This window comes from Nomascus leucogenys, chromosome 7b, assembly GCF_006542625.1.
Source record: "Nomascus leucogenys isolate Asia chromosome 7b, Asia_NLE_v1, whole genome shotgun sequence".
Taxonomy (NCBI): Eukaryota; Metazoa; Chordata; class Mammalia; order Primates; family Hylobatidae; genus Nomascus; species Nomascus leucogenys.
In genome coordinates this window covers 82,087,562-82,112,964 of record NC_044387.1, presented here as the reverse complement: position 1 = coordinate 82,112,964, position 25,403 = coordinate 82,087,562, and the positions used below count along the sequence as shown (strand labels likewise).

Below are 25,403 nucleotides of genomic sequence, written 5' to 3'. Positions count from 1 at the left end.
AAATTTAATTTTAATGATTAGTAGTGATATTGAACATCTTTTTACAAACATAAGTGATATTTCTGATTTCATTTTCAGGACATGACTTTTCACATCTCCATTTTTCTATTGAATTGTTAGTCTTTTGTTTTCCCATTTATCAGTTACAGATAATGGGTTGCTTTGTCCAATTATGGCTTGTAGTTTCATTGTTTTGATAATGTATTTTTACAAATAAGAATTCTTAATTTTGACATAGTTTAATTTGTAAATTACTTTTAAAATGATTTCTTCATTTTGTCCCTCAATTTAAAATGTCATCCAATATCCAAATAATCTGAGATTATAAAGATATTTTCTTACATTTTATACGAAAATATTTAAAGTTCTGTCTTTACATATATGTACTGTTTCCTTTGCTCTTGATTTTTGTGTATTCTGTGAGGTAGAAGTCCAGTTTAGAATTTTCTATATGGCTAAACTTACCTGGTTGCTTCAGCCCTGTATACTTAATAGACCAATCTTTCTCTACTAATTTGCCATGCTATGTCTGTCACATATCATAAATGTGACATGGCTATCATATATATACTTGTCATTTATCTATTTCTTGGGACAGAGAAAGAAGGGAGAGCTGAGAATATTGGTTGTTTCCAGAGACACTTTATCTTAGTACACCACTTCATCTTAGTTTTAATCTTGTAGATGAGTCTTGATATATGGTAGAGGGAAATCATCTTTGTTTTCTCTATTTCAGGATTGTCTTGGCTTTTCATGCTCTATTACACTGTCTTACAAATCTAAATCAACTTTCAATTTCCTCAAAAATGTGTTTTTTTTTGGTTTGTTTGTTTGTTTGTTTTCAGACAGCGTCTCACTCTGTCACTGAGGCTGGAGTGTAGTGGAGCAATTTTGGCTCACTGCAACCTCTGCCTTCTGGGTTCAAGCTATTCTCCTGTCTCAGCCTCCCAAATAGCTGTGATTACAGGTGCACGCCACCACACCCAGCTAATTTTTGTATGTTTAGTAGAGATGGAGTTCTGCCATGTTGGCCAGGCTGGTCTCAAACTCCTGACCTCAGTTGGTCTACCCGCCTCGACCTCCCAAAGTGCTGGGATTACAGCCATGAGCTATTGTGCCCAGCCAACAAGTTGATTTTTATTAATTTAAATTGTGTTGAGATTTTGGATTAATTTAGGAATAATTGATACCTTTAAAATATTGAGTTCTATTCATGTTTTTCCACTGAGTAAGATACTCTTTAATACCTTTCAATAAACTGTTATCATGTTCTCAATGAATATTGTTCATGTTGTATGTTGTATTTGTGATCTTTTTGTGATCTCTTATAGCTATTGTTACAAATGCTACTACTCTCATTTTGCCTAATCTACTTTCCTTTACCTTCTCCACACTAGAATTTGAGGGACACCTCTTACCCCTTTTGTGTAGCTTTTCATAACCTATAAACACTCCATAACCTATTGCACTGGGTCTACATATTGTGCAAGTATCTACTCAGGCAACTGCCATGGGCTTCTTCTGTTTGTCTTCTTTTTATTCTTTTTTTTGTATTTATTTATTTATTATTTTCTATATATATATTTTTTATTATACTTTAAGTTCTAGGGTACATGTGCACAACGTGCAGGTTTGTTACATATGTATACATGTGCCATGTTGGTCTGCTGCACCCATTAACTCATCATTTACATTAGGTATATCTCCTAATGCTATCCCTCCCCACTCCTCCCACCCCACAACAGGCCCAGGTGTGTGATGTTCCCCTTCCTGTGTCCAAGTGTTGTCATTGTTCAGTTCCCACCTATGAGTGAGAACATGCGGTGTTTAGTTTTTTGTCCTTGCGATAGTTTGCTGAGAATGATGGTTTCCAGCTTACAACTATCTGATCTTTGACAAACCTGACAAAAACAAGAAATGGGGAAAGGATTCCCTATTTAACAAATGGTTCTGGAGAAAACTGGCTAGCCATATGTAGAAAGGTGAAACTGGATCCCTTCCTTACACCTTATACAAAGATTAATTTAAGATGGATTAAAGACTTACATGTTAGACCTAAAACCATAAAAACCCTACAAGAAAACCTAGGCAATACCATTCAGGACATAGGCATGGGCAAGGACTTCATGTCTAAAACATCAAAAGCAATGGCAACAAAAGCCAAAATTGACAAATGGGATCTAATTAAACTAAAGAGCTTCTGCACAGCAAAAGAAACTCCCGTCAGAGTGAACAGGCAACCTACAGAATGGGAGAAAATTTTTGCAACCTACTCATCTGACAAAGGGCTAATATCCAGAATCTACAAAGAACTCAAACAAATTTACAAGAAAAAAACAAACAACCCCATCAAAAAGTGGGCAAAGGATATGTCTTCTTTTTATTCTAACAGGAGAAATACCTGCAGTTCATTTTACTCCATTCAAAACTTTTTCAAGAGTGACTGTAGAAACTTCCATATTTCTAAGACCCTTTTACTTTTAACGAATTACATTGTATTCCAAACCACATTTATAAAACTTCGTGAACCTCAACAACCATTTAGAACTTGTAGGGATTTTCATTAATGTTCCCCTTTTCCCTGATTATTCTGAGATGTAGTTATTCCTAAATTATTAAGCTAACAATAAGGAATTCTGAGAAGTGTGGTCAAGAAGAGACCATATCAATTAATTTGAAGATATTAGAACCTTTTTGCAGGATTATTTTCTAAAGTTTAATAAAATATAATTAATTTAATTATTTTACATTTATTATCTAATAATATTTTTACACAAAGTTCTCATCATTTTGGTTTTGCTTTCATACCAGAGAATGCAGCTGTTTTATTTTTGTTTGCTTAATAATTTTAAACAATGGTTTCAATCTATGTTAGTTGACATTTCTTTTCTATTGCATATTTAAATCAATTTTAAATTGATTCATAAAACGATTTACTTTAGGGAAAGCAGTTTTTAAAATGATGTATTTACCAAATTAAACATATTATTTAATTTATTATTTTCACAGTGTTATTTACTGATTCTATATTAAGTTTGTTAGTAAATAGGCTACTGAGAAAAATCCATCGTTTCTAGAAAATCTTGTCTACTGTGAGATAATATTGCTTTAGTCAATCTCAATATGTAGAAGTTTGCTTAAATTTATTTTATTGTTATTTTATGAAAATATATTTGTATACATAAAAAGCTAGGAAAATAGCTTTTACAGTATTGCAAAGTAAATGCATATACTGGAAAACTCAGAATTTGAAAATAAGTTACTTTAATGTCAGTGTATATCAAAACATATTTTATACAGAAAACTATATTTAAAGTGCAAATAATATTGGTACCATACAATTTAGGAGGAACATAATATGAAAAAGAAAGTGGGCTAACATTTAAAATTTACTACTTTATAACAGATGAAACATCTTGTGTATTGAAGCAATCTAAACAATATGGTTAAAAACCTGTGGTTAAATACAGGCCAGAAATTCAGCTGTTATGTGCTGATATAATCAATACCTGGTTTTTACTGCCTTGTACATTCTGATTAATCAGTGCTCGTCATCTATAGGTGGTTAAATGTTATGTTACTCTTACGTAATTGATTATAATCAATTGGTAGTTGCCAGAAACATTTTCGCAATTTTACATATGTGCTACAGATGTTCTTTTTTCCAAAGTTCCCATTTGCACTACTTTGAAAAATATATAAGCAATCAACTCAACAAAATAAATGATTTTGTGGTTTTTTCCTATCAACTCTTTCCAGACATCAATGCCTTAAGGCAACTCTGTAATGGTGTAGAGACTCATAAAGATGTAATCTCTGCGGAAATATTTATGGAGTGTCCATTGGCAGTAAGATTATAAAGGTGTAACAGGGGTTCAGAATAAGTGCAAGATTTTGTCCCTGAATTCAGAGTGTCTGTTCTAGGGCCATAACTCTCAACCATGGCTGAGCCTCAACATCATACATTTGTTTTGATCTATTTAAGATTAGAAAACTGCTGAGAAAATAAAAGATCAGAAATGCTGTATCAGGATGAAGGTAAAGAGTAGGTTTGATATGTCTTTATACATATAACAAAACTCAAAACATAATTTTGAGGCTTGGTTAAGATTAATGGAGAACCCTAAAAAAACAGAATATGTTAAGAATTATATAACAAGAACAGCTGAATTCTGCAGTCTATTTGGATGCTAATCTGAGACCCCTCACCTTGTTTGGTGACCTCAACCAAGTTACTCAACATTGGTATATTTTAGTTTTCTTATCTGCAAAATGGGATTAATGATGGGACCTTTTTTACAAAGTTGTTTAAATGATAAAATGTCATGTTTCATTTAAATTGTTCAGCATAGCACTCGACATATTTACATGCTCAATAAACATTTATTATTTATTTTAAATATACTGAAATATGCTGTTTTATTTTAAATATATTGAAAACATCTATGCTTTGTTCAAAATGATAAGAGGATATTAGTTAAAGTCTAGCTCATTCAAAAAGCTGCCTGAAAAGGTGTTTATAAAATTGTTTATTAAAGAAAATTTTGGCTGGAATATTTTAATTCCATTTAGAGGAAAGAGATAAAAACATGAACCAACAAATATACCTTAGAAATGGTAATGGTAATTTAGATATGGTAATTTAGAAGGAAGGGCATTCTAACTAAAAGAGATTTGGTGTTATGGAATAACACACATTTCAATAAAACACTTCAAAAGTTGTAGTCTTGGATAATTTTTACATCATTGGGTGAAGGAATCTTGATTATACTAGAAAGGGAAAGATTATATTCTCTAGGTAGCTACATAGAACATATGGAAAAGGTTTATTTCAGGTTTTAAAGAAATTTTAAAAGAATTATCTGAAAATATACATTAAAATATGAATATACAGTTTTGCATATTTGAATATAAACAATCACAAATGCCATTCACATATATTCAGAATTTTCACTATTGTTTTTAATTATTCTTGTCCAGTGAAAGAATTCTTTGTTGTGATCTGATCTCCATGATGTTTTCTGGCCGTAATGAGTTTTACCCGTTCTTGCCCTGCGTTTATGTCTATGTTAAGCAGACTAGATATCTTGCTGTTATTTTTCTGGCCATCAGTAATTACTTTTTGCTCAAAATCTTTCTAAAAATACTCTTAACTCTAATCTTTCTCAACGAATTTCTACAAAAGTTTGGCTTTCCCCCCATTATACTCTACAACATGTCAAATATCTGCTTACTGTTCACGTGGGGTACAGCCTTTTGTCTTTTTATTTAGCATTTCAGTTCCTTAACAGTGTTCTGTCTGTATGAGCCCTGTTTTTAATGGTAGCCTGTGGTGAAGGCTGAAGTTATATTATGGAGTTTGTATGAATAGTTACTTTTTGTGGAGGTTCAAGCTCCAAATCCTCTCCTATTGTGTAGCTCATAAGGCTTTCTCTCATTAAATCAGTGAGAGTGGCACCATGACAGTTTCCTCTGGGAGCTGTAGAAATGTGGTATGATTGATCTTATATAATGATATTGAGGATTTCTATTTTATTGAGAGTTATTAAGGAAATGTTCAGTTAAACCATATGACAGCCAGAGTGTACAGTACGTTTCCCCTTCCCTCCCTTTCCTCCCCTTCTCCCTCCCCTCTCCTCATCCCTTCTTCCTTGACTCCTCCTCCTCCTTCTCCTCTTCCCCCATTTATCTCTTTCTCTCTTTCTCTTCTCTGATCTTTTTTTCTCTGTCAGAAGATTTTTATCATTTTCAAGGTCAGATTCAATAGCTCCATAATCACGTTCTTGTTTTCAATAAATCCGTACTGGATATCAGTTTGAGGGAAGCTATTTTTAACAGAAATTCACCTAGCGTAAATATAGGTAAAGCCAGAAATATATAAGATACGCTTTTGGAGTACTATTATGTGAATGTTGGTAAGTCAGTGGAAACTATCATATTTTAAAGATATAAATATTTTTTAAAAATCACAATTCAGAGGGAAAACAGTTTCTTTACCAAAAGATGCTGACACAATTATTTACATTTTTCAAAAATGAAGTGAAGATAAATGCTTGCTTTTTATTGATAAATATTGTATATAAAATTAAAAACTGAGCAACACTTTAAAAATTTAGAAATAAACATGAAAAATTCTAAACCCAAAATTAAAATTGGGAAGAGGCAATGAACAAAAAACTCTTAGAAGGTAAATCCTCAGAGTAAATATATGGGAAAAAATCTTTAAGACTATTTATAGTAAAGTATATGCAAAATTTGCCAATTACAACTTAAAAAGCTGGAGAGGATATGGAGAAATAGGAATGCTTTTACACTGTTGGTGGGAGTGTAAATTAGTTCAACCATTGTGGAAGACAGTGTGGCGATTCCTCAAGGATCTAGAACCAGAAATAGCATTTGACCCAGCAATCCCATTACTGGGTTATACCCAAAGGATTATAAATCATTCTACCATAAACACACATGCTCACGTATGTTTATTGCAGCAGTATTCACAATAGCAAAGGCTTGGAACCAACCCAAATGCCCATCAATGATAGACTGGATAAAGAAAATGTGGCACATATACACCATGGAATACTTTGCAGCCATAAAAAAGGATGAGTTCATGTCCTTTGCAGGGACATGGATGAAGCTGGAAACCATCATTCTCAGCAAACTAACACAAGAACAGAAAACTAAACACTGCATGTTCTCACTCATAAGTGGGAGTTGAACAATAGAACACATGGACACAGGGCGGGGAACGTCACACATTGGGGTCTGTCAGGGGGTAGGGGGCTAGGGGAGGGATAGCATTAGGAGAAATACCTAATGTAGATGACGAGTTGATGGGTGCAGCAAACCGCCATGGCACGTGTATACCTTTGTAACAAATCTGTACATTCTGCATACGTACCCCAGAACTTAAAGTATAACAATGATAATAATATTAATGGTAATAAAAAGATTTTTCTGTACCAGCACCTCATATCCTCATTCTCTGCAGCTGAGAAAAGGAAGAAATACAGGGGTTGACATGTTTTACAATGTTTTCTTTTGACTCAAACTTCAGTGGATCTACCCAGCATTTCTTCTATGGCACATGCACTCTCACTGTTGTGGGGTGGGGGGAGCAGGGAGGGACAGCATTAGGAGATATACCTAATGCTAAATGACGAGTTAATGGGTGCAGCAAAACAACATGGCACATGGATACATATGTAACAAACCTGCACATTGTGCACATGTACCCTAAAACCTAAAGTATAATAATAAAAAATAAATAATAAATAAAGTGAGAGAATATTAATAGATCTTGTTTTTTAGGTTTAATATACAGATGAAACGTGTCCATTTTTGTGAAGTGTTTACAGTAGTGTCTGGCATACAGATAATTGCTTTATAAATAAAGATTAAATGCATTGAGTTTTGTCTTGATAATCTGGTTAGTTAGCTTTCTGTTACTGATTGCAATGGTATGGAACGCAAGAGTGTTTCTTCTTCATATAAATATGTCAATTATTCTTTCTTTTTTGATTTCTAATTTCTAATTTTTTTCATACTCAGTGAAGATTTCATTAACGAAGAATATATATAGTTTTATTATGGCTTTTTTTTGAATTTAAGTATTCCATATGGATTTTAACAACAGCTTTACTCTGATAATCTCCACAAACCATAAAATTAACCCATTCAAAGTGTGCAACTCAGTGCTTTCTAGTATATTAGCAAAATTGTGCAGCCATCATGGCTGTCGAAGTTTAGAATATTTTCATCCCTCCAAAAAGGACTTCAGACTTATTAGCAGTTATTTCCCACTCCCGCATCCCCTCAGTCCCTGGTTACCACAAATCTGTCTTCTATGTCTATGGATATGGTCATTCTGGACATGTCGTATAATTAGACTCGTACAATTTGTGGCTTTTTGTGTCTGGCTTCTTTCACTTAGCATATTAATTTCAAGATTCATGCAAAGGCCCTAAGGCTGAAAAGAAAGTTTTATTCATGTTGCAGTGTATATCAGTACTTTATTCCTTTTTATTGTCAAATAATACTCCATTGTATATATATACTACATTTTATTTATCCATTCATCCATTGATAGACATTTGGGTTGTTTTCAATTTTTGCCTTTTATGAGTAATAAATAAAGCGATGCATATTTGCATACATTTGCATACAATAGTATATAGCTATGCACATTTGCATACAGTTCGTATTAGACATGTTTTCAGTTCTTTGGGGTATGTACATAAGAATGAATTGCTAGTCCTAAGTAACTTAGTTTAGCTTTTTGAGGAGTGGCCAAACTGTTATCCAAAGCAGAGGCACCATTTAATATTCTCACTAGCAATGTGTGAAGGTTCCAAATTTTCCACATCCTCTCCAACACTTGCAATTGTCTCTTTTTTATTTTAACCAATGTAGAGCATATGAAGTAATATCTCACTGAGGTTTTTATTTGCATATCCTTAGTGACTAGTAATGCTGAATGTGCTTTTATGTGCTTGTTGTTCATTTGTAAATCTTTTGAGAAATGCTCGTTTGAATCCTCTACCCATTACTTTAATCAGACTATTTGTTTTGTTTTGTTTTGAGATGGAGTCTCACTCTGTCACCCAGGCTGGAGTGCAGTGGCACGATTTCGGCTCACTGCAACCTCCACCTCTTGGGTTCAAGCAATTCTCATGCCTCAGCCTGCTGAGTAGCTGGGATTACACGCATGTGCTACCATGCCCAGCTAATTTTTGTATTTTTAGTAGAGACGGGGTTTCCGCATGTTGGCCGGGCTGGTCTCGAACTCTTGATCTGCCCACCTTGGCCCCCAAAGTGTTGGGATTACAGGTGTGAGCTACCATGCCCAGCCTATTTGCTTTTTGATTGTTGAATTGTAATTACTCTTTATATATTCTGAATAGAAGATCCTTATCAGATAAATTTTCTTCAGATATTTCCTCTCTTCTATAGGGTATCTCTTTACTTTCTTGATGTCTTTTGAGCAGCAAAAGATTTTAATTTTTATGAAGTTGAATTTACCTATTTTTCTTTGGTATGTTGTACATGGCTGTTGGGATTCACTCTTAGTGGTGAGCTAATGATTGAACAGGGATTTAATTAAGTGCCTTGCATCAGTAAGTCTCCCAGGCTTTGTTGAGGTTTTCTATCTCTGTTTTGTGTTACAGTATGAGTGTTCCTATATAGTTCACAACTCTGTCTTAGCCTTCAATTTCTGCTTGTGTAGAGTCTTATGTGCAGCTAGAGATGAGAGAACAGGGATTCACACATCTCTGCTGAGCATGCACACAGTCCTGCACATTTGTGTGGCCTTCTAGACTCCTAGGAATATGTGAAACTCTTCAAACTCCTCTACGGAGAGCCCATTCCTCAGGTTTATCTTGTAATGTTTTTTAGTCAAACTATTGTTATCTACAACTAGTATCTCTGTTGCAGAAAGTTGTAATGTTAAACAACTGCTGTTTTTTCCTTTCAATAAAGACTTTAGGGGGCAGGTGTGGTGGCTGATTCCTATAATCAGCACTTCGGGTGGCTGAGGCAAGAGGGTCACCTGAGGCCAGGAGTTTGAGACCAGCCCGGCCAACATAGTGAAAACCTGTCTCTGCTAAAAATACAAAAATTATCTAGGCACAGTGGCTCACGCCTGTAATCTCAGCACTTTGGGAGGGAGGCTGAGGCGGCCGGATCACCTGAGGTCAGGAGTTCGAGACCAGCCTGGCTAACATGGTAAAACCCTGTTTCTACTAAAAATACAAAAAAATTGGCTGCATTTGGTGGTACAAGCCTGTAGCACCTGTAATCCCAGCTACTTAGGAGGCTGAGGCAGGAGAATCGCTGGAACCCGGGAAGCAGAGGTTGCAGTGAGATGAGATTGTGCCATTGCACTCCAGCTTGGGCAACAAGAGTGAAACTCCATCTCAAAACACAAACAAACAAACAAAAACCAGCAATTAACCGTGTGTGATGGAGTGCTCCTGTGGTCTCAGGTGGCTGAGGCAGGAGAATTGATTGAACCTGGGAGGCAGAGATTGCAGTGAGCCAAGATCATGCCACTGCACTCCAGAGCCTGGGAACGCTGTCTCAAAAAAAAAAAAGAAAAAAAAAGACATTAGGGATAGGGCTCTTTACACAGAGTGAGCTTTAAGTGTTGCTGAAAGCTCAAATAAAAAGAAGTCATGAAAATGTACATTTTCGAGGAGCTGCTAATCTATCCAACGGGTACAATTCTCTCAGGATAAGGTCTTAGAGGAGCTTCAGACCTGCTCTTTCCCTTCCAGTGTCTTTTAGGATGATGATTTTCATAGCTGGCATAGTTTTAAAGAGGCTGGTTCAAGGCCACCATGCAGCTGTGGAGAGGTGTTGAGGAAGTAAAGTTAAAATGCCACATAAATTTTGCCGTTCTTACTAAGAGTCAGCCACTTTTTGAATAAATACTCTGTGGGCTATTGTGAACCTTTCTTTATTTCCAGAATTCTGAAAAAAATTGATTTTGGCAATTTTTGCCAGAATTTTCGTTACCATAATGGAAGAGAAAATTTTCTGGTCTTTGCTGTTCTGGAGGTGCTTCATGGATTTGATTTTAATGGTGCAAGTTTTTTTTCCCTTTCTTTTTTTTCAAAATGGTTATGCATTTATCTCCACTATTTTGAAGTGGTATGGTTATTTTATTCAAATGTGTTGATGGTATCTGGGCTTGGAAAATAAATGCTATTCTATGTTATGGCTATAAATGTTATCACTGAGATCACACTGCTTTAATAATTATTTTTATTGGTAAATATATAATTAAATAATATACAAGTAGTAGATAACTACCAGTGTGAAGAATGCAGTTATTTGTTTTAGCCATAAATAAGAAGAAAACACATTATAGCTGTGCTAATCTTTTTTTATTTTTTAATTTGTAATTATTTATTTATTTAGAGACAGAGTCTCACTCTGTCACCCAGGCTGGAGTGCAGTGGCACGTTCTCAAGTCACTGCAACCCCTGCCTCCCAGGTTCAAGCAATTTTCCTACCTCAGCCTCCCGAGTAACTGGGACTACAGGTGTGTGCCACCACACACAGCTAATTTACATATTTTTAGTAGAGACATGACTTCACCGTGTTGGCCAGGCTGGTCTTGAACTCCTGACATCAAGTGATCCACCTGCCTTGGCCTCTCAAAGTGCTGGGATTACAGGCGTGAGCCACCGTGCCTGGCCTGTTCTAATCTTAAAAATGGGAACTAAATTAGAACACGTATGTGGAAATTAAGTTACTTTATATATTAAACATGCATTTCAAATAAATATTTAAAAGCTATGTTTATGAGTGAGATGATGCTTTTTAAACAAAACATATTGTTAGAAAATTATAATTACAGATCCTTTACACTTATACACCCAACAATGCTCATTTTGATAATTTTAAGACAATATTTGAGTCTGTTTGTTTTGTACCTGAATACACCTTTTAAAAATTGAAATTGTTACAATTAATTCAAAATGCAAATACCTTGTTTCATTTTATTTTTAATAGGACTTTGGAGATGATGGGTCCTTGTATATTACTAAGGTTACCACAACTCACATGGGCAATTACACCTGCTGTGCAGATGGCTATGAACAAGTCTATCAGACTCACATCTTCCAAGTGAATGGTAAGAAGTGATTTTTGTTACCCTAACTATTCAAAGAACACCATAGTTTGCTAGGAAGGGAAGCCTTCAATTTTTTGAGTTTATACAAGGTACTAATAATATTTCAAGTTTTGAGGCTCAACTGATAATGTAAAAGTTAAGTAAAAAAAAAACACACAAAATTTCCAAGTGAATAAGCACTATAAATTCGTACTATTTTTGTCATAAAGTATTAGAGTAAATCATTTTAACTGGAAAATTAAAACACAAGACATTTACATTATTTTTTAGTTTAGAATATTAACAATTAGGCAAGCATAAATTTTAGAAACAAAAATTTTAAGCAGATCATCTATTTAATTGATTGTTTTAATGATATAGACTACTGTTATTCATGTATGGCAAGTTTTATACTCTTGATGGTTAATTTAATGTCTATCTATGAATGTTGACCAGGTGGGCTGATATCACTCCTACAATCAGAGCTTTTCTTTATTCCTGATTTAATGCAAATTTTAGTTATTTACTAGCATTAACACAGGATTGCACATATGACTTATTAGTAAATATTTCATTTCCATAATTTATTGTAATATATATGTTAATATACTCTGATTTATAAAAAGGAGGCAGAAACTTACATGGCTTTCTGTAGGAACAGCAAGATGGCTAGTGTGATGGGCATGAATTTAGAGGAGAATGGCAGATAATGAGCTTGCAGAGGTAGCCTTGGGGCAGATCACATGGAGCCCTGTGGACTTAGGTAAATATTTGGATTTCCATTCTAAGTGTAAGGGGAAGCTATCGAAGTGTTTAGTATATAGAGTAGCACATTCTGATTTGTTTTAAAATAAATAAATAGTTTAAAGACTATTTTAGTGTCCAAGTAAGAGATAGTGGTAGCTTAAAATATAGTCTTAATGGTGGAGTTATAAAGAAGTGGTCACATTTGGAATATATTTTAAAAGTACTTCTGTCAGTATCACTGACGAACAGCATGTGAGTGTGAGAGAGAGTTAAAAAATGATGCTAAGAAATTTGAAGGAAACAGTCTATGGGTGTGCCGTTTACCACTTTGAAGAAGGAACACATTTTGAGATTGGGTGAGATTAAATTTTAGCATGTTAACTTAAATATAATTATATTATCGATGAAAATGTCAAGTATTCAATTGAGGAACATGAAAGCCCAAAGTTGTATGTTCAGATAATATCAATATGTATAAATTGCATTGAAAGTCATAAATCTGAGCTTAATTAGGTCACTTTAGAAATAAGTATAAATGGATATGAAGTCAGAGGATTGAGCCTTGGATCTGAGGTTAACAAGTGAAGACTGAGAAGGAGGACCCTGTGATGAGAAGTATGTGTACTGGCAATCAATTAATAAAATGTGCCAAAAAGTTTGAAAATATTGGGTAATCTGATTTGACTATTGTTGACACTCCAGAGGAGCAGATCTAGTTCTTGGTTTCTGGTGAAAATACAGTTTGTATCTAGACATAATCAAGTCTTTGAACCCAACTTTCAATGAAACCAGAGAAGAAAGCAGGCAAGATGCAAAGTTGATTCATGGTGTTTCCAGTGGCCTCAGATGTTTGGAGATGGGCTTTCATATAAAAAGTAATTGTACCTGATGATACACAATCTTGAGAGGGTAGGACAAGTCTGTGCTGAGGATGCTCCTCCCTCTATGTAAATGCTACATACATGAGGAAATTGTTCTTGCACGTCTGGTCCTCACCTTCTATTTTGTGGTTATTGCTTACTGACTGTTTGCCTGTTCAACAAGATGAATGCCCTGCCTTTCTTTTTTTTTTTTTTTTTTTTTTTTTTTTTAGCATCAGGGAGAGAGAGTCTCCAATTTCATTTTTGGCTAGCAATTAATTCTGTCTTTTATCTCTTATCCTCACTCCCAGTCCTAGATCTTCCATGTAAGAGTTCTTAGTAGTTTTTAGAGTGTATGGTGCATGTTCCCCACCTGCATCAGAATCACATAAAAGAAAAGATCACAGGTGCAGAACCCTGGACTTCACCAGCACTGTCAGGAAGTCTGACTTGAAATTTGCATTTTGAAAAGCTTCTCAGGAAATTGTGATACGTGGTAAAGTGTGTCAACTATTCTAAACGGCTGCTCTTCAGGAGCTGCTGCTCTTCATTCATGTCTGATGTAGGTTTCTTACGTAACTTATTCATTTGCCATGCTCCAGCTGGGAAACCCACGACGGAGACTTTGAGCCAAACTGTGTGCTTTATGTTGCAAGGTTGCATTGAGCAGCACTGGTGAAAGGCGGCTTCCCTGTTTCATCCCCTCCCATGAATGAACTGCTTACTCTCTGATCTCGGGTTTTTCTAAAGATGGAATATGGAAATAAAGAAATAATGAGGTCTCAGAAACAGAGTGCTCCCCATCAGCCTTGGCATTATGAATTAATCAAGGGGAATTCAATATTAGCAGTGATTGCTTGTGCTGAACTCCAATGCTTTTCCTTTTTGAGGTACAGGGGTCCCTGAACCAATATCTCCCAGAGAGCAAAACCAGTTTCTTTCCATTACGTCCCATAACATTTAAATTGCTCTGACTTTCTTGGTATAAAGATTTTCAGAAAGGGATGGGGTTTGGAGAGAAAACCAATGATATGATCATTGCTGAGAAGGCAAACAAGATGAGGAGTATAATTTAAGCGCTAGATTTCGGTACTTGTGTGCAATTAATAACCTTTCCAAGAGCGGGTTTTGCCAAGTATTGGTGATAAAACTATGATTATAGTCAATTCAAGAGAGAAAGAAAGTGAAAAAATCAAGAACACTTCTATCATTAGCTCTTTTAAAGGAGAACATTTGCTGAAAGTAAAGAGAGAACTTTGCAGTAGCTGCAAAGCGCCTGCATTCAAGGGAGTGAATTTTATAAAAGTTATAGATATGATCATCTTTTATGCTGATGGGAATAATCTAGTAAAGATTAAAAGCAGATAGTTTATAAGACCAAAAGGATAATTATAGTAACAAATCAATTAAATTTAAAATTGATGTGATCTAATTCACAGAAGGACAGACTGATCTTTGGAAGATGAATAGTTCCTCTGTTGAAACAGGGAGAAAGACAGACTGGGAAAAGATTCACAGTGTAGGAGCATGATGACGTCCTTTTTGCATCACCTAAAGTTTCTTCAGGGAAATGAATAATACCATTGGTTGAAAGTGAAGAGTTTGTAATAGCTTTAGTGGTTTGAGGAGGGGAAGACATGTGGAATAAATTGTCTTGCAATGCAGGAGGGTGATTGAAATAATAATATGTAGTTGGTATGTTGGGGAGAGCTTGGAGTATTCATGAAGTATGTTTTCTTTCTGTTGTGGTTGACTGTAAAGTGGCCATGAGAGAAAAAAAGATTCTGATTTAGCGAGTGTTTTGTTTGTCAGGTGAGTAAGTGGGGGAATAGTTAGGAGAGAAGAAGTTAAATAAGTTTAACACAAGAAAGGACATGATAAATGTGACATGAAAATTGACTGGTGTTCCCAAGGATCAAATATTACTAGAATGAGGTACTAGAGAGGAAGATATGCAATACCTCAAAGCATTTTCTCAAAGCAGCTGGCAATTTCAGTTTCTAAAAAAATGTTTCTAGTTAGGTCAAGTCTATATAAAGGACTGTGTGGACCACTAAGGTTTGCTAGGGTTTTAAGCAGCCCAAATGCCCTAATCTAATTTGCCAGTTCTAGTCTTAACCACAAGGAGAAATAAGGTATAAAATAACACTGATTTATCAAATTCAACTATCATTGGTCAAAAATTTGTTCTGCTGCATTTATATCAACATGGGAAGGCAAAAAGTGTGTTTCAAAGTTCATTTTATATTTAACAGTGAGGGATTAACTTTTAACTGCTATAACATAGACCCAAAAGGACAGGGACTCAAAGGAGATACAAGTGTATTCTTCTAACACATAAAATAAGACAAGATAGGGCGGTTTGGGGATGGCAGATCTATAATGTCATCAATATCATAAGCGTCCTCTATTATGATTAGCACACAGGTTCCACCCTCAGTCTCATCCTGTGACTTCAAAATGGCTGTGGAAATTCTGTAGACCTTTCAACAGGGAAACAGGAAGAGGGGGGAAGGGGAAAATGACACCTGACACATGAGAAATAATTTTTATTTATTTATTTATTTTTAGATGGAGTCTTTCTCTGTTGCCCAGGCTGGAGTGCAGTGGTGCCATCTTGGCTCCCTGCAACCTCCGCCCCCCGGGTTCAAGCAACTCTCTGCCTCAGCCTCCCCAATAGCTGGGATTACAGGTGCCCACCACCATGCCTGGCTATTTTTTTTAATTAATTTTTATTTCTTATTTTTAGTAGAGACAGGTTTCACCATCTTAGCCAGGCTAGTCTTGAACTCCTGACCTCGTGATTCACCCGCTTCAGCCTCCCAAAGTGCTGGGATTACAGGCATGAGCCACCACACCCGGCTGAGACAGAACTTTTTAAAAAAGTTTTAGTGAAAGCACCAGTGATAACTTCCACTGATCCTCCATTAATGCAAAGACATGGAACAATATATTTCTCTGACTGTGATGTATTGCCCCCCACAACAATGTAAAGATTATGTTAACTAGAAGAAAGGGGAAAATAAATATCGAGTAGGTAACTAGCCACCTTATTTACAAAGTTTCTGATATATCAAAATATTTTGCCAAACAAAAAATAGAATAATGACACTTTATAATAACATATCTAGAAATGGTGGGATCAGTTACAAAACCACAGCCCTAAAATTGGTACTGTCTCTTTTTTGGTATGTTCCTCTCCTTTGGTTTTATGGTGTTTTGTATTTGGCATAAGAACTTTAAATGCATGTTTTTTATGTCAAGAAGTATAACAAACTTGGGATTACTCAAGTGTTGTAAGTCAACAACAACAAACAGTAGTTGTTGTTGGAAACAGGAATAATACTGGATAAAAATACAACAAAAATGCAAGAAAATGCAAATTATCTACCAAATAGCACATTTATGGAATTCAACAAATCTCTAAAACTGGTTTAACTCATCTTATATTTTTCATTCACTTTTAGAAACGGTTAAAAAGACCTTTAGAAAATCAGGCTTTCAGAATTTAAAATATTTATCTTAACAATTTGTCAATTCGTAATAAAAACAAAATATGTCATTGATTACCATAACAAGCCCAGAAAATACCACAAGTTATTGGAATTTGTAAAAGAGTCTTTTTGAAGTTCAAAGTCTATTTAAATATCCTAGAGCGTAAGCCAAATAAAAGTCTATCTATAGCCCTGTTCCTTTTCAAACAATGCAAAATTAGATTATTGATATATGAAAGTGCTTCTGTGCCATTGTCTGAAGAAACATTATGTATAAATCAAAGTAGCTTGACTCTACCAGTGGATTTCATTTCACGTTTTTCTTTCTCTTTTTACATAAAGCAAATCGTCTTTAGATCTTAAGCTTATGATACAGAATATTTGAAATTTTTAAAAGTCATCATTGTTTACACTCCCTTCTGGGCAGAAAGCTTGTCCATATTCACAGTAAAACTGTATGTACACTGTTACTTCTCTCCCATTCAAATTATTTAAGCCCTCATACATAATATTGTGCGGATGTGTTTTCTATTGAAATAAGAAAACTTCTGCATAAAATGGTTGTTGTTTGTTGGTTTTACAAGATGTCTACATAGAACACCCCAATTTTTGTCCTTCAAAGTTTGGAAACATCTGTAAGAAAGACACAAGAGCCAGACATACAGATACAAAGCATGACCTTCATTACTGACAAAGCTATTATTTAGAAAACCCATCTTAAGTCTGGGACAACAATAGCTTTCTTTCTTGCATCATATAATTCAGCTTCCTCATTTGGTCATAGGGAACACTGGGATCTCTGCACTGGGTGTGGTAAACCTTCCTAGCTAAACTTGGCCAGACTGCAGAGAGATCTAGAAAGTGAGACAGTGAGATCTACAAAGCAGGAAGAGGTCTCCTTCACCCTCTCTTCTCCTCCCACTGTGAGTTAATAAATGAGAGAGAGAGTGAGAAGCTAGAGGGTTACCCTAGCTCAGTGATTGTCAAACTATGGTTCATGCACAAGGAGCAACAGCAACATGTTTTAAAGGCAAATTGTCAGGTCTCATCTGTGGCTACAAATCGGAAGCTCTAAGTAGGGCATAGAACAACGTGTGTTCTAACAAACCTTCCTGGTAACTCTGAAGATAAACTTTGAGAACTACAGTTTCTCTCCTAAAAAGATGACAGGTGGGAATATGTTTCCCTTCTTCATATTCTTCAGCTCTTTATTCTTTTAATTTCGATTTAAAACTTTCAGTTGATTGTCATCTAGGAGATTGGCTCTTGCTTGGGGGGTGATATTGGCCATGCATCATTTCAGGCTTTTGCCTCATGAGGCCCCACAGCAGACCGTATTCCTGTCTTGCACCATAGCCCACACAGACCTCCTCGTCTATGGTGAATATCCCTTGATAGCTACTTACTGCCAAAGCTTGTCTCTCTGCCACTGTTCCTTAAGATTTTACTTATTCGTTAGGTTAGTGCAAAATAATTGCTTTTTTTTTGCACTTACTTTTAATGGCAAAACTGCAATTACTTTTGCCCCAACCTAGCTGCACAAGAATCTTTATCAACTACACTTAAGGCAGCCCTAATATGCCAGGGAGTTGATGTCCTTGGGAATCATCATTAACCAATAAGGGACACAGATCAGTGGTTAAGAAGCACAGCTACCCACTCACTCGATGGGAAGCTCCTGAGGGGCATTCAAATTGTTCAAGGGGTCCACACTAGAATCCAGTCCTTTTTTTCCATAGTTATGAATCTCATGAATGCGTCCCCCTTCTTCTCCTACCTTTTATTGTAGTTTTCCTTTCCATTGTCTAACTTTTCCCATTTTCACACTTGTGCCTCCTGAGATCACTTCTCAAATCAAAACTTGTTGAATCTAGGGTCTTTTCTCAGAGCTGCTTTTGGAGATATTCATATTTTAAATAAATTTAAAGTTCTTAACAATAAAAATTGCTGCTCTATCGTAGCTTCCCCTAAGATCTACTAGTGGGTACTATGTTTGTTTACAGAAGTCTTTGAACTATAATAAAACAGTACATTAATTCATTAACTTCAAAGCCTCAAAATTCCCTCTATATACTGTTTCTCATGTTAAATTATGTTCAGTTACACTGTTCAATAGAGTTCTTCAGAGGCTCTGTGATTAAATTAAATCATGACGTCAAGATACTTCAATTATTGAATAGCAAGAATATAGACATGTTCAAAAATTAATATATAAATGTTCGAATTATTAAATTCCCAGAGAGAAATAAAACTGAAGAGATTGAAGTTCCAAAAAATTAGTCCAAAGTAATTAATATCCAAAATTAAATTATTCTGCCCTTATAATTTAAAGTCCAAAGAAAGTCCAAAAGTTTAAACTACATGCAAAGTCCAAAGAACCAAGTTTTTCCCTGATTCTTTATTATGGTCACTTTGAGGGAAAGAAGTCCTTGAAAATGTATGACTTTGGGGTAACATAAACATTTGTATCCTGGGCTTATTCTCACTGAGTTTTACAATTCATTTCAAATGATCACATCCATGTTTTTTTTTTCTTTCTTTCTTTCTTTCTTTTCTTTCTTTCTTTCTTTCTTTCTTTCTTTTCTTTCTTTCTTTCTTTCTTTCTTTCTTTCTTTCTTTCTTTCTTTCTTCTTTCTTTCTTTTTTCTTTCTTTCTTTCTTTCTTTCCTTCTTTCCTCCTTCCTTCCTTCCTTCCTTCCTTTCTTTTCTTTTCTTTTCTTTTTTGACACAGTCTTGCGCCATCACTCAGGCTGGAGTGCAGGGGCACAATCTTGGCTCACTGCAATCTCTGCCTCCCATGTTCAAGCAATTCTCCTGTTTCAGCCTCCCAAGTAGCTGCGATCACAGGTGCCTGCCACCATGCCCAGCTAATTTTTGTATTTTAATGGAGAGGGGGTTTCACCATGTTGGCCAGGTTGGTCTCAAACTCCTGACCTCAGGTGATCTGCCCACTTCGGCTTCCCAAAGTGCTGGGATTACGAGTGTGAGCCACCGTGCCCAGCCTCATTGATTCTTTCCTTTTATACTGACTTCTTGTGTATTCCATAATATTTAGAATTCCATTTTATCTCTACTACTGACTTATTAGTTATATCTTTTTAAAAAATTTTGTTAGATATTGCTATAAGCCACACATACAATATGAAACTTAACATATTGTCATGTATTTTTAAATAGTGTTTTACCACTTCATGTATAAAGAACCTTAAAACAGCACGCCTTGATCTCTGCCATTTTCATCCTTTGTAATAATATTATCAAACATTTAACTTCTACATATGTTCTAAAACACACAGTATATTGTTCCATTTTTGCTTTAAAAGTTAAATATCTTTCAAAGAGGTTTTTAAAATTAGGCAAGAGAACAAAACCTTTGCATTTCTGATCCTCCTCATTCTTTCATGTAAAACTGAATTTCTGAATTTTCATTTACCCTAATAAACATGCTTTAATAATCTGAAGTTCAAGTCTGCTCCTGATACATTTTCTTGGCCATTGTTTGTGTGAAGGTATTTTTACTTTTTTTAAATTAAATAATATTTCTGTTGGATATTAGATTCTAAGTAGACAGTCTTTGTTTTTTTCTTTCAGCAATTTATAGATGTTCTATTGTCTTCTGGCTTGCACTTGCGTGGTTTCTAACAGGACATCTGCTATATTTCTAGTATTTCTAGGCTTTTTTTTTATTTATCTGACTGCTTTTAAGAGTTTCTCTTTATCATTGGGTATCAGCAATTTATATATGGTAAGCCTTGGTTAGCTTTTCTTTACTTGGATTTTTTTCTGCTAGAGATAGCTACTTGGACTTTGGGATATATATTTTTAAAACCTTTGAATAAATATTTGACCATTATTTTTTCAAATAGATTTCTGTTTTCTCCATCCATTTGGACTCAAAATATAGGTATGTGTGTCTGCTTGATATTTTCCCATAAATCACCGAGTTCTGTTCCTTTTTTTCTCTATGTCTCTTCAACATTTGTACTTACTGTACTTCACTTTCAATAGTTTTTATGCTCTGGCTTTAAGGTCACATTTTTTTTTCTTTTATCTGTATGTCTAATCAGCTGTTATTCTCTACCAGAGTTCTTTTTCTTAAATTTATTTTAGATATTATATTTTTCAATGACATAAATTCTATTTAAAAAATAATTTTTACTTATTCTTTCATTGTATTTGTGTTTTCCTTTAAATCTTTAAACCTATTTATACTGGCTACTTAAAGTCTCTGCTTGCAAATTTTATCATGTCTGAAATATATTGTCTCTTCCTATTCACCGACATTTTTCCTGCATGAGTCATATTTTCCACTCCTCACATCTGTTAATTTTTTATTGAATGCTGAACATTATTGAGAGGATAGATTTGCCAAAGCGTTGAGTTTTGTTTAGGCATCAATTTAATCTTTTTGAGACTTTAAAAAAGAAAAAAAAAACTATATTTGTGTCTGTCTAGAGTAGCCTTTACAGTGGGATTTATTTCACTGTCCTTCTGATGTGCCGTATGGGGTGTTTTATGAAGTCTCCCCAATCTGCTTTATTCAGTTAAGTCTCTCCACTCTGGTTAATCTAACTCATATGACACCTATCTTTGTGTAAGCTCTTGTAGATTTTAAGTGTAAGCTCCCTGATAGTAGTTGTTTCCTTAGTCATAAAATTTTCCCTGATTTTGAATAGCTTCATCCTTCGCATTAAGCCAAAGCCTCAGCATATCTGTATTTAGATTCCCATAGCTATCTCTGCAGAGTTCTCTACTTTATGCTGTTCTTCTCTACAAATTCCAGCTGGCAACTTTTTGTGAATTCCACCTTCTCTTATCCTTAGTTCAGTGAGACCCTTCAGTTCTCTCTTTCTGCATCAATGTCAATGGATGCCCCAAGAAGAAAGCCAAAACAATTATACACCTCATCTTTTTTATTTTTTTTTGTCTTTTTTCTTCTCTTCTTTCAAGGATTGCCATCCTTTGCTGCTGGTTTTCCAATGTTTCATAACACTCATTTCATATTTGTTCTGTTTATCTACAGCAGATGGCTTACAAGTTTTAAGTTATAAGTTTTCCACCATAACCTTCTCTATCATGTCATTTTTCTTAAAGGCCTTGAAGTTGTATGGGTTTGAGGAAAGTTTTCTTAAGACCCTCATTTGTAAAAAGTTCTGAAAGTTAGTACACATGACTAATATTGACAGCATCAGCTCTACATACAATAAATTTAGAAATTTTAAGTAATACCTATTTTGTTCTCTGAGTCTGGTACATAATTCTGCCAAAAAACCATAGCAAATACTCACTAGAACAAGAAAGGAGAATGAATCCCTGTTCTAAAAAGAAGCATTATTTTTGGCTGTCCTAAGATATAGATTTCCTATAACAATTGCACAAATTTAAAGAACTTATACGACTGGATCATAACTTCTCATAAAAATGTTAATTTTGTCACTATGTATGGAGAGAAGACTATTTGTGGTTTACCACATAAATTTTGATAGTTTTCCTCAGTAATTGAAGCTCAATATTAGCCAGCCTATGGACACCTACCTAAAGATTACCTTCCTCAGTCCTCCTTGAAACTTTTTTCTGTGACAAATTTTTGGCCAATGGAGTGAGAAGGTAACTATTATTTTTCATATCTCAATTATGATAATAGAAAAGATATATGTCATCTATTTCTCTTTTTGTTTGTTGAAAACTGAGTGTGATGGTGATAGTTGGAGGAGCTATTTTAAATTTGAAAAAGGAGAGTCTAATGTGTTAAGAAAGGGATCCAGTTTCTATTTTCTGCATATGGCTAGCCAGTTTTCCCAGCACCATTTATTAAATAGGGAATCACTTCCCGATTGCTTGTTTTTGTCAGGTTTGTCGAAGATCAGATGGTTGTAGATGTGTGGTGTTATTTCTGAGGTCTCTGTTCTGTTCCATTGGTCTATATATTTGTTTTGGTACCAGTACCATGCTGTTTTGGTTACTGTAGCCTTGTAGTGTAGTTTGAAGTCAGATAGCATGATGCCTCCAGCTTTGTTCTTTTTGCTTAAGATTGTCTTGGCTATATGGGCTCTTTTTTGGTTCCATATGAAATTTAAAGTAGTTTTTTCTAATTCTGTGAAGAAAGTCAATGGTAACTTGATGGGAATAGCATTGAATCTATCAATTACTTTGGGCAGTATGGCCATTTTCGTGATATTGATTCTTCCTATCTATGAGCATGGAATGTTTTTCCATTTGTTTGTGTCCTCATTTCCTTGAGGAGTGGTTTGTAGTTCTCCTTGAGGAGGTCGTTCACGTCCCTTATATGTTGTATTCCTAGGTATTTTATTCTCTTTGTAGTAATTGTGAATGGGATTTCACTCATGATTTGGCTCTCTATTTGTCCGTTGTTGGTATATAGGAATGGTTGTGATTTTTGCACATTGATTTTGTATTCTGAGACTTTGCTGAAGTTTCTTATCAGCTTAAGGAGTTTTGGGGCTGAGTCAATGGGGTTTTCAAAATATACAATCATATCATCTCCAAACAGAGACAATTTGACTTCCTTTCTTCCTATTTGAATACCCTTTATTTATTTCTCTTGCCTGATTAACTCAAGATGGATTAAAGATTTAAATGTGAAATCCAAAACCATAAAAACACTGGAAGAAAACCTCGGCGGCCGGGTGCAGTGGCTCATGCCTGTAATCCCAGCACTTCGGGAGACCAAGGTGGGTTGATCACAAGGTCAGGAGTTCATGACCAGCCTGGCCAAGGTGGTGAAACCCTGTCTCTACTAAAAATACAAAAATTAGCCAGGCGCAGTGGCAGGTGCCTGTAATCCCAGCTACTTGGGAGGCTGAGGCAGGAGATTCGTTTGAATCCAGGTGGGGCAGAGGTTTCAGTGAACCAAGATGCACCACTGCACTCCAGCCTGGGCAACAGAGTGAGACTCTGCCTCACAAAAAAAAAAAAAAAAAGAAAAAAAAGAAAACCTGGACAATACCATTCAAGACATAGGCATGGGCAAAGACTTCATAACTAAAACACCAAAAGTAATTGCAAAAAAAGCCAAAATTGACATAGGGGTCTAATTAAACTGAAGAGTTTATGTACAGCAAAATAAACTCATCAAAGTGAACAGGCAACCTACAGAATGGGAGAACATTTTTGCAATCTTCTTACCTGACAAAAGTCTCATACCCAGAATCTACAAGGAATTTAAAAAAATTTACAAGAAAAAAAAAACCCCATCAAAAAGTGGGCAAAGTATATTAACAGACACTTCACAAAACAAAGCATTTATGTGGCCAAAAAACTTTTGAAAAAAGCTCATCATCACTGGTCATTAGAGAAATACAAATCAAAACCACAACAAGACACCATCTCATGCCAGTCAGAATGGCAATTATTAAAAAGTCAGGAGACAGCAGATGCTGGCAAGGCTGTGGAGAAATAGAAATGCTTTTACATGTTGGTAGGAGTGTAAATTAGTTGTTCAACCATTGTGGAAGACAGTGTGGCAATTCCTCAAAGATCGAGAACTGGAAATACCGTTTGACCCAGTGATCCCATTACTGCATATACCAAAAGGATTATAAATCATTTTACTATAAAGGCACATGCACATGTCTGTGTATTGGAGCAGTATTTACAATAGCAAAGACTTCAACCAACCCAAATGCCCATCAATGAAAAACGTGGCACATACACACCATGGAATACTATGCAGCCGTATAAAAGGATGAGTTCATGTCTTTTGCAGGAACATGGATGATGCTGGAAGCCATCATTCTTAGCAAACTAACACAGGAACAGAAAACCAAACACCGTATATTCTCACTCATAACTGGGAGTTGAATAATGAGAACACATGGACACAGGGAGGGGAATATTACACACTGGGACCTGTCAGGGCTTGGGGGCAAGGGGAGGAAGAGCATTATGACAAATACCTAATGCATATGCAGCTTAAAATCTAGATTACAGGTTGATAGGTGCAGCAAACCACGCTGGCACGTGTATACCGATGTAACAAACCTGCATGTCCTGCACATGTATCCCAGAACTTAAAATAAAATTAAAAAGAAATAAATTTAAAAAAAAAATAAAAAGGAAAGTCATGTTTTGTAGTAGAAGAAAAAGATAGAAGGTGCCTGGGTGTGGTCAGGTGAATAGTCTCTCCAAAAGATATCCACACCCTAATTTCTGGAATATGTGAATATTACCTTACATGGCAAAGGAGGGGCTTGCACATGTATATCATTTAAGGATCTTGAGATAGGAAAGTTATCCAGGTTGGTGCTAGATATAATTATAAGGGTCCTCATCAGATAAAGGCAAGAAGGTAAAAGAAGGAAGCAGGATATGTGATAACAGAGCAAAAGTTTGGAGTGACTTGATGAATGAGTCATCAGCCAATAAATGCAGACATCTTCAAGAAGCCAGAAAATGCATGAACATGGATTATCCCTTGGACTCTCCAAACCCAACTGACTCTACCCACACCTTGACTTTAGTTCAGTGAAACTGATTTTGGTCTTCTGGCCTCCAGAATGTAAGAGAATAAGTCTGTGTTGCCTTAAGCCACTAAATTTGTGGTCTTTTATTCCTTTCTTTTCTGTCTTTTCTTTTTTTCCTTTTGTTTTCTTTCTTTCCTTTTCTTCTTTTCTATGTGTCTTTCTTTCATTTTCTTTCTTTCTTTTTTTTTTTTTTTTTGAGATGG

At 35.3% G+C, this 25,403-nt stretch overlaps 1 protein-coding gene across 6 annotated transcripts in view; it reads left to right on the top strand.

The window, feature by feature from the left end:
- Positions 1–25,403, top strand: part of FSTL5 (follistatin like 5) — a 781,414-nt gene that overhangs the window by 568,579 nt on the left and 187,432 nt on the right. For all 6 annotated transcript variants that reach the window (XM_003257915.4, XM_012507957.2, XM_030816289.1 and 3 more), the window contains one exon: positions 11,518–11,638. In XM_003257915.4, coding sequence (XP_003257963.1) covers positions 11,518–11,638 — 121 coding nt within the window. The remainder of the gene's footprint in view (positions 1–11,517; positions 11,639–25,403) is intronic.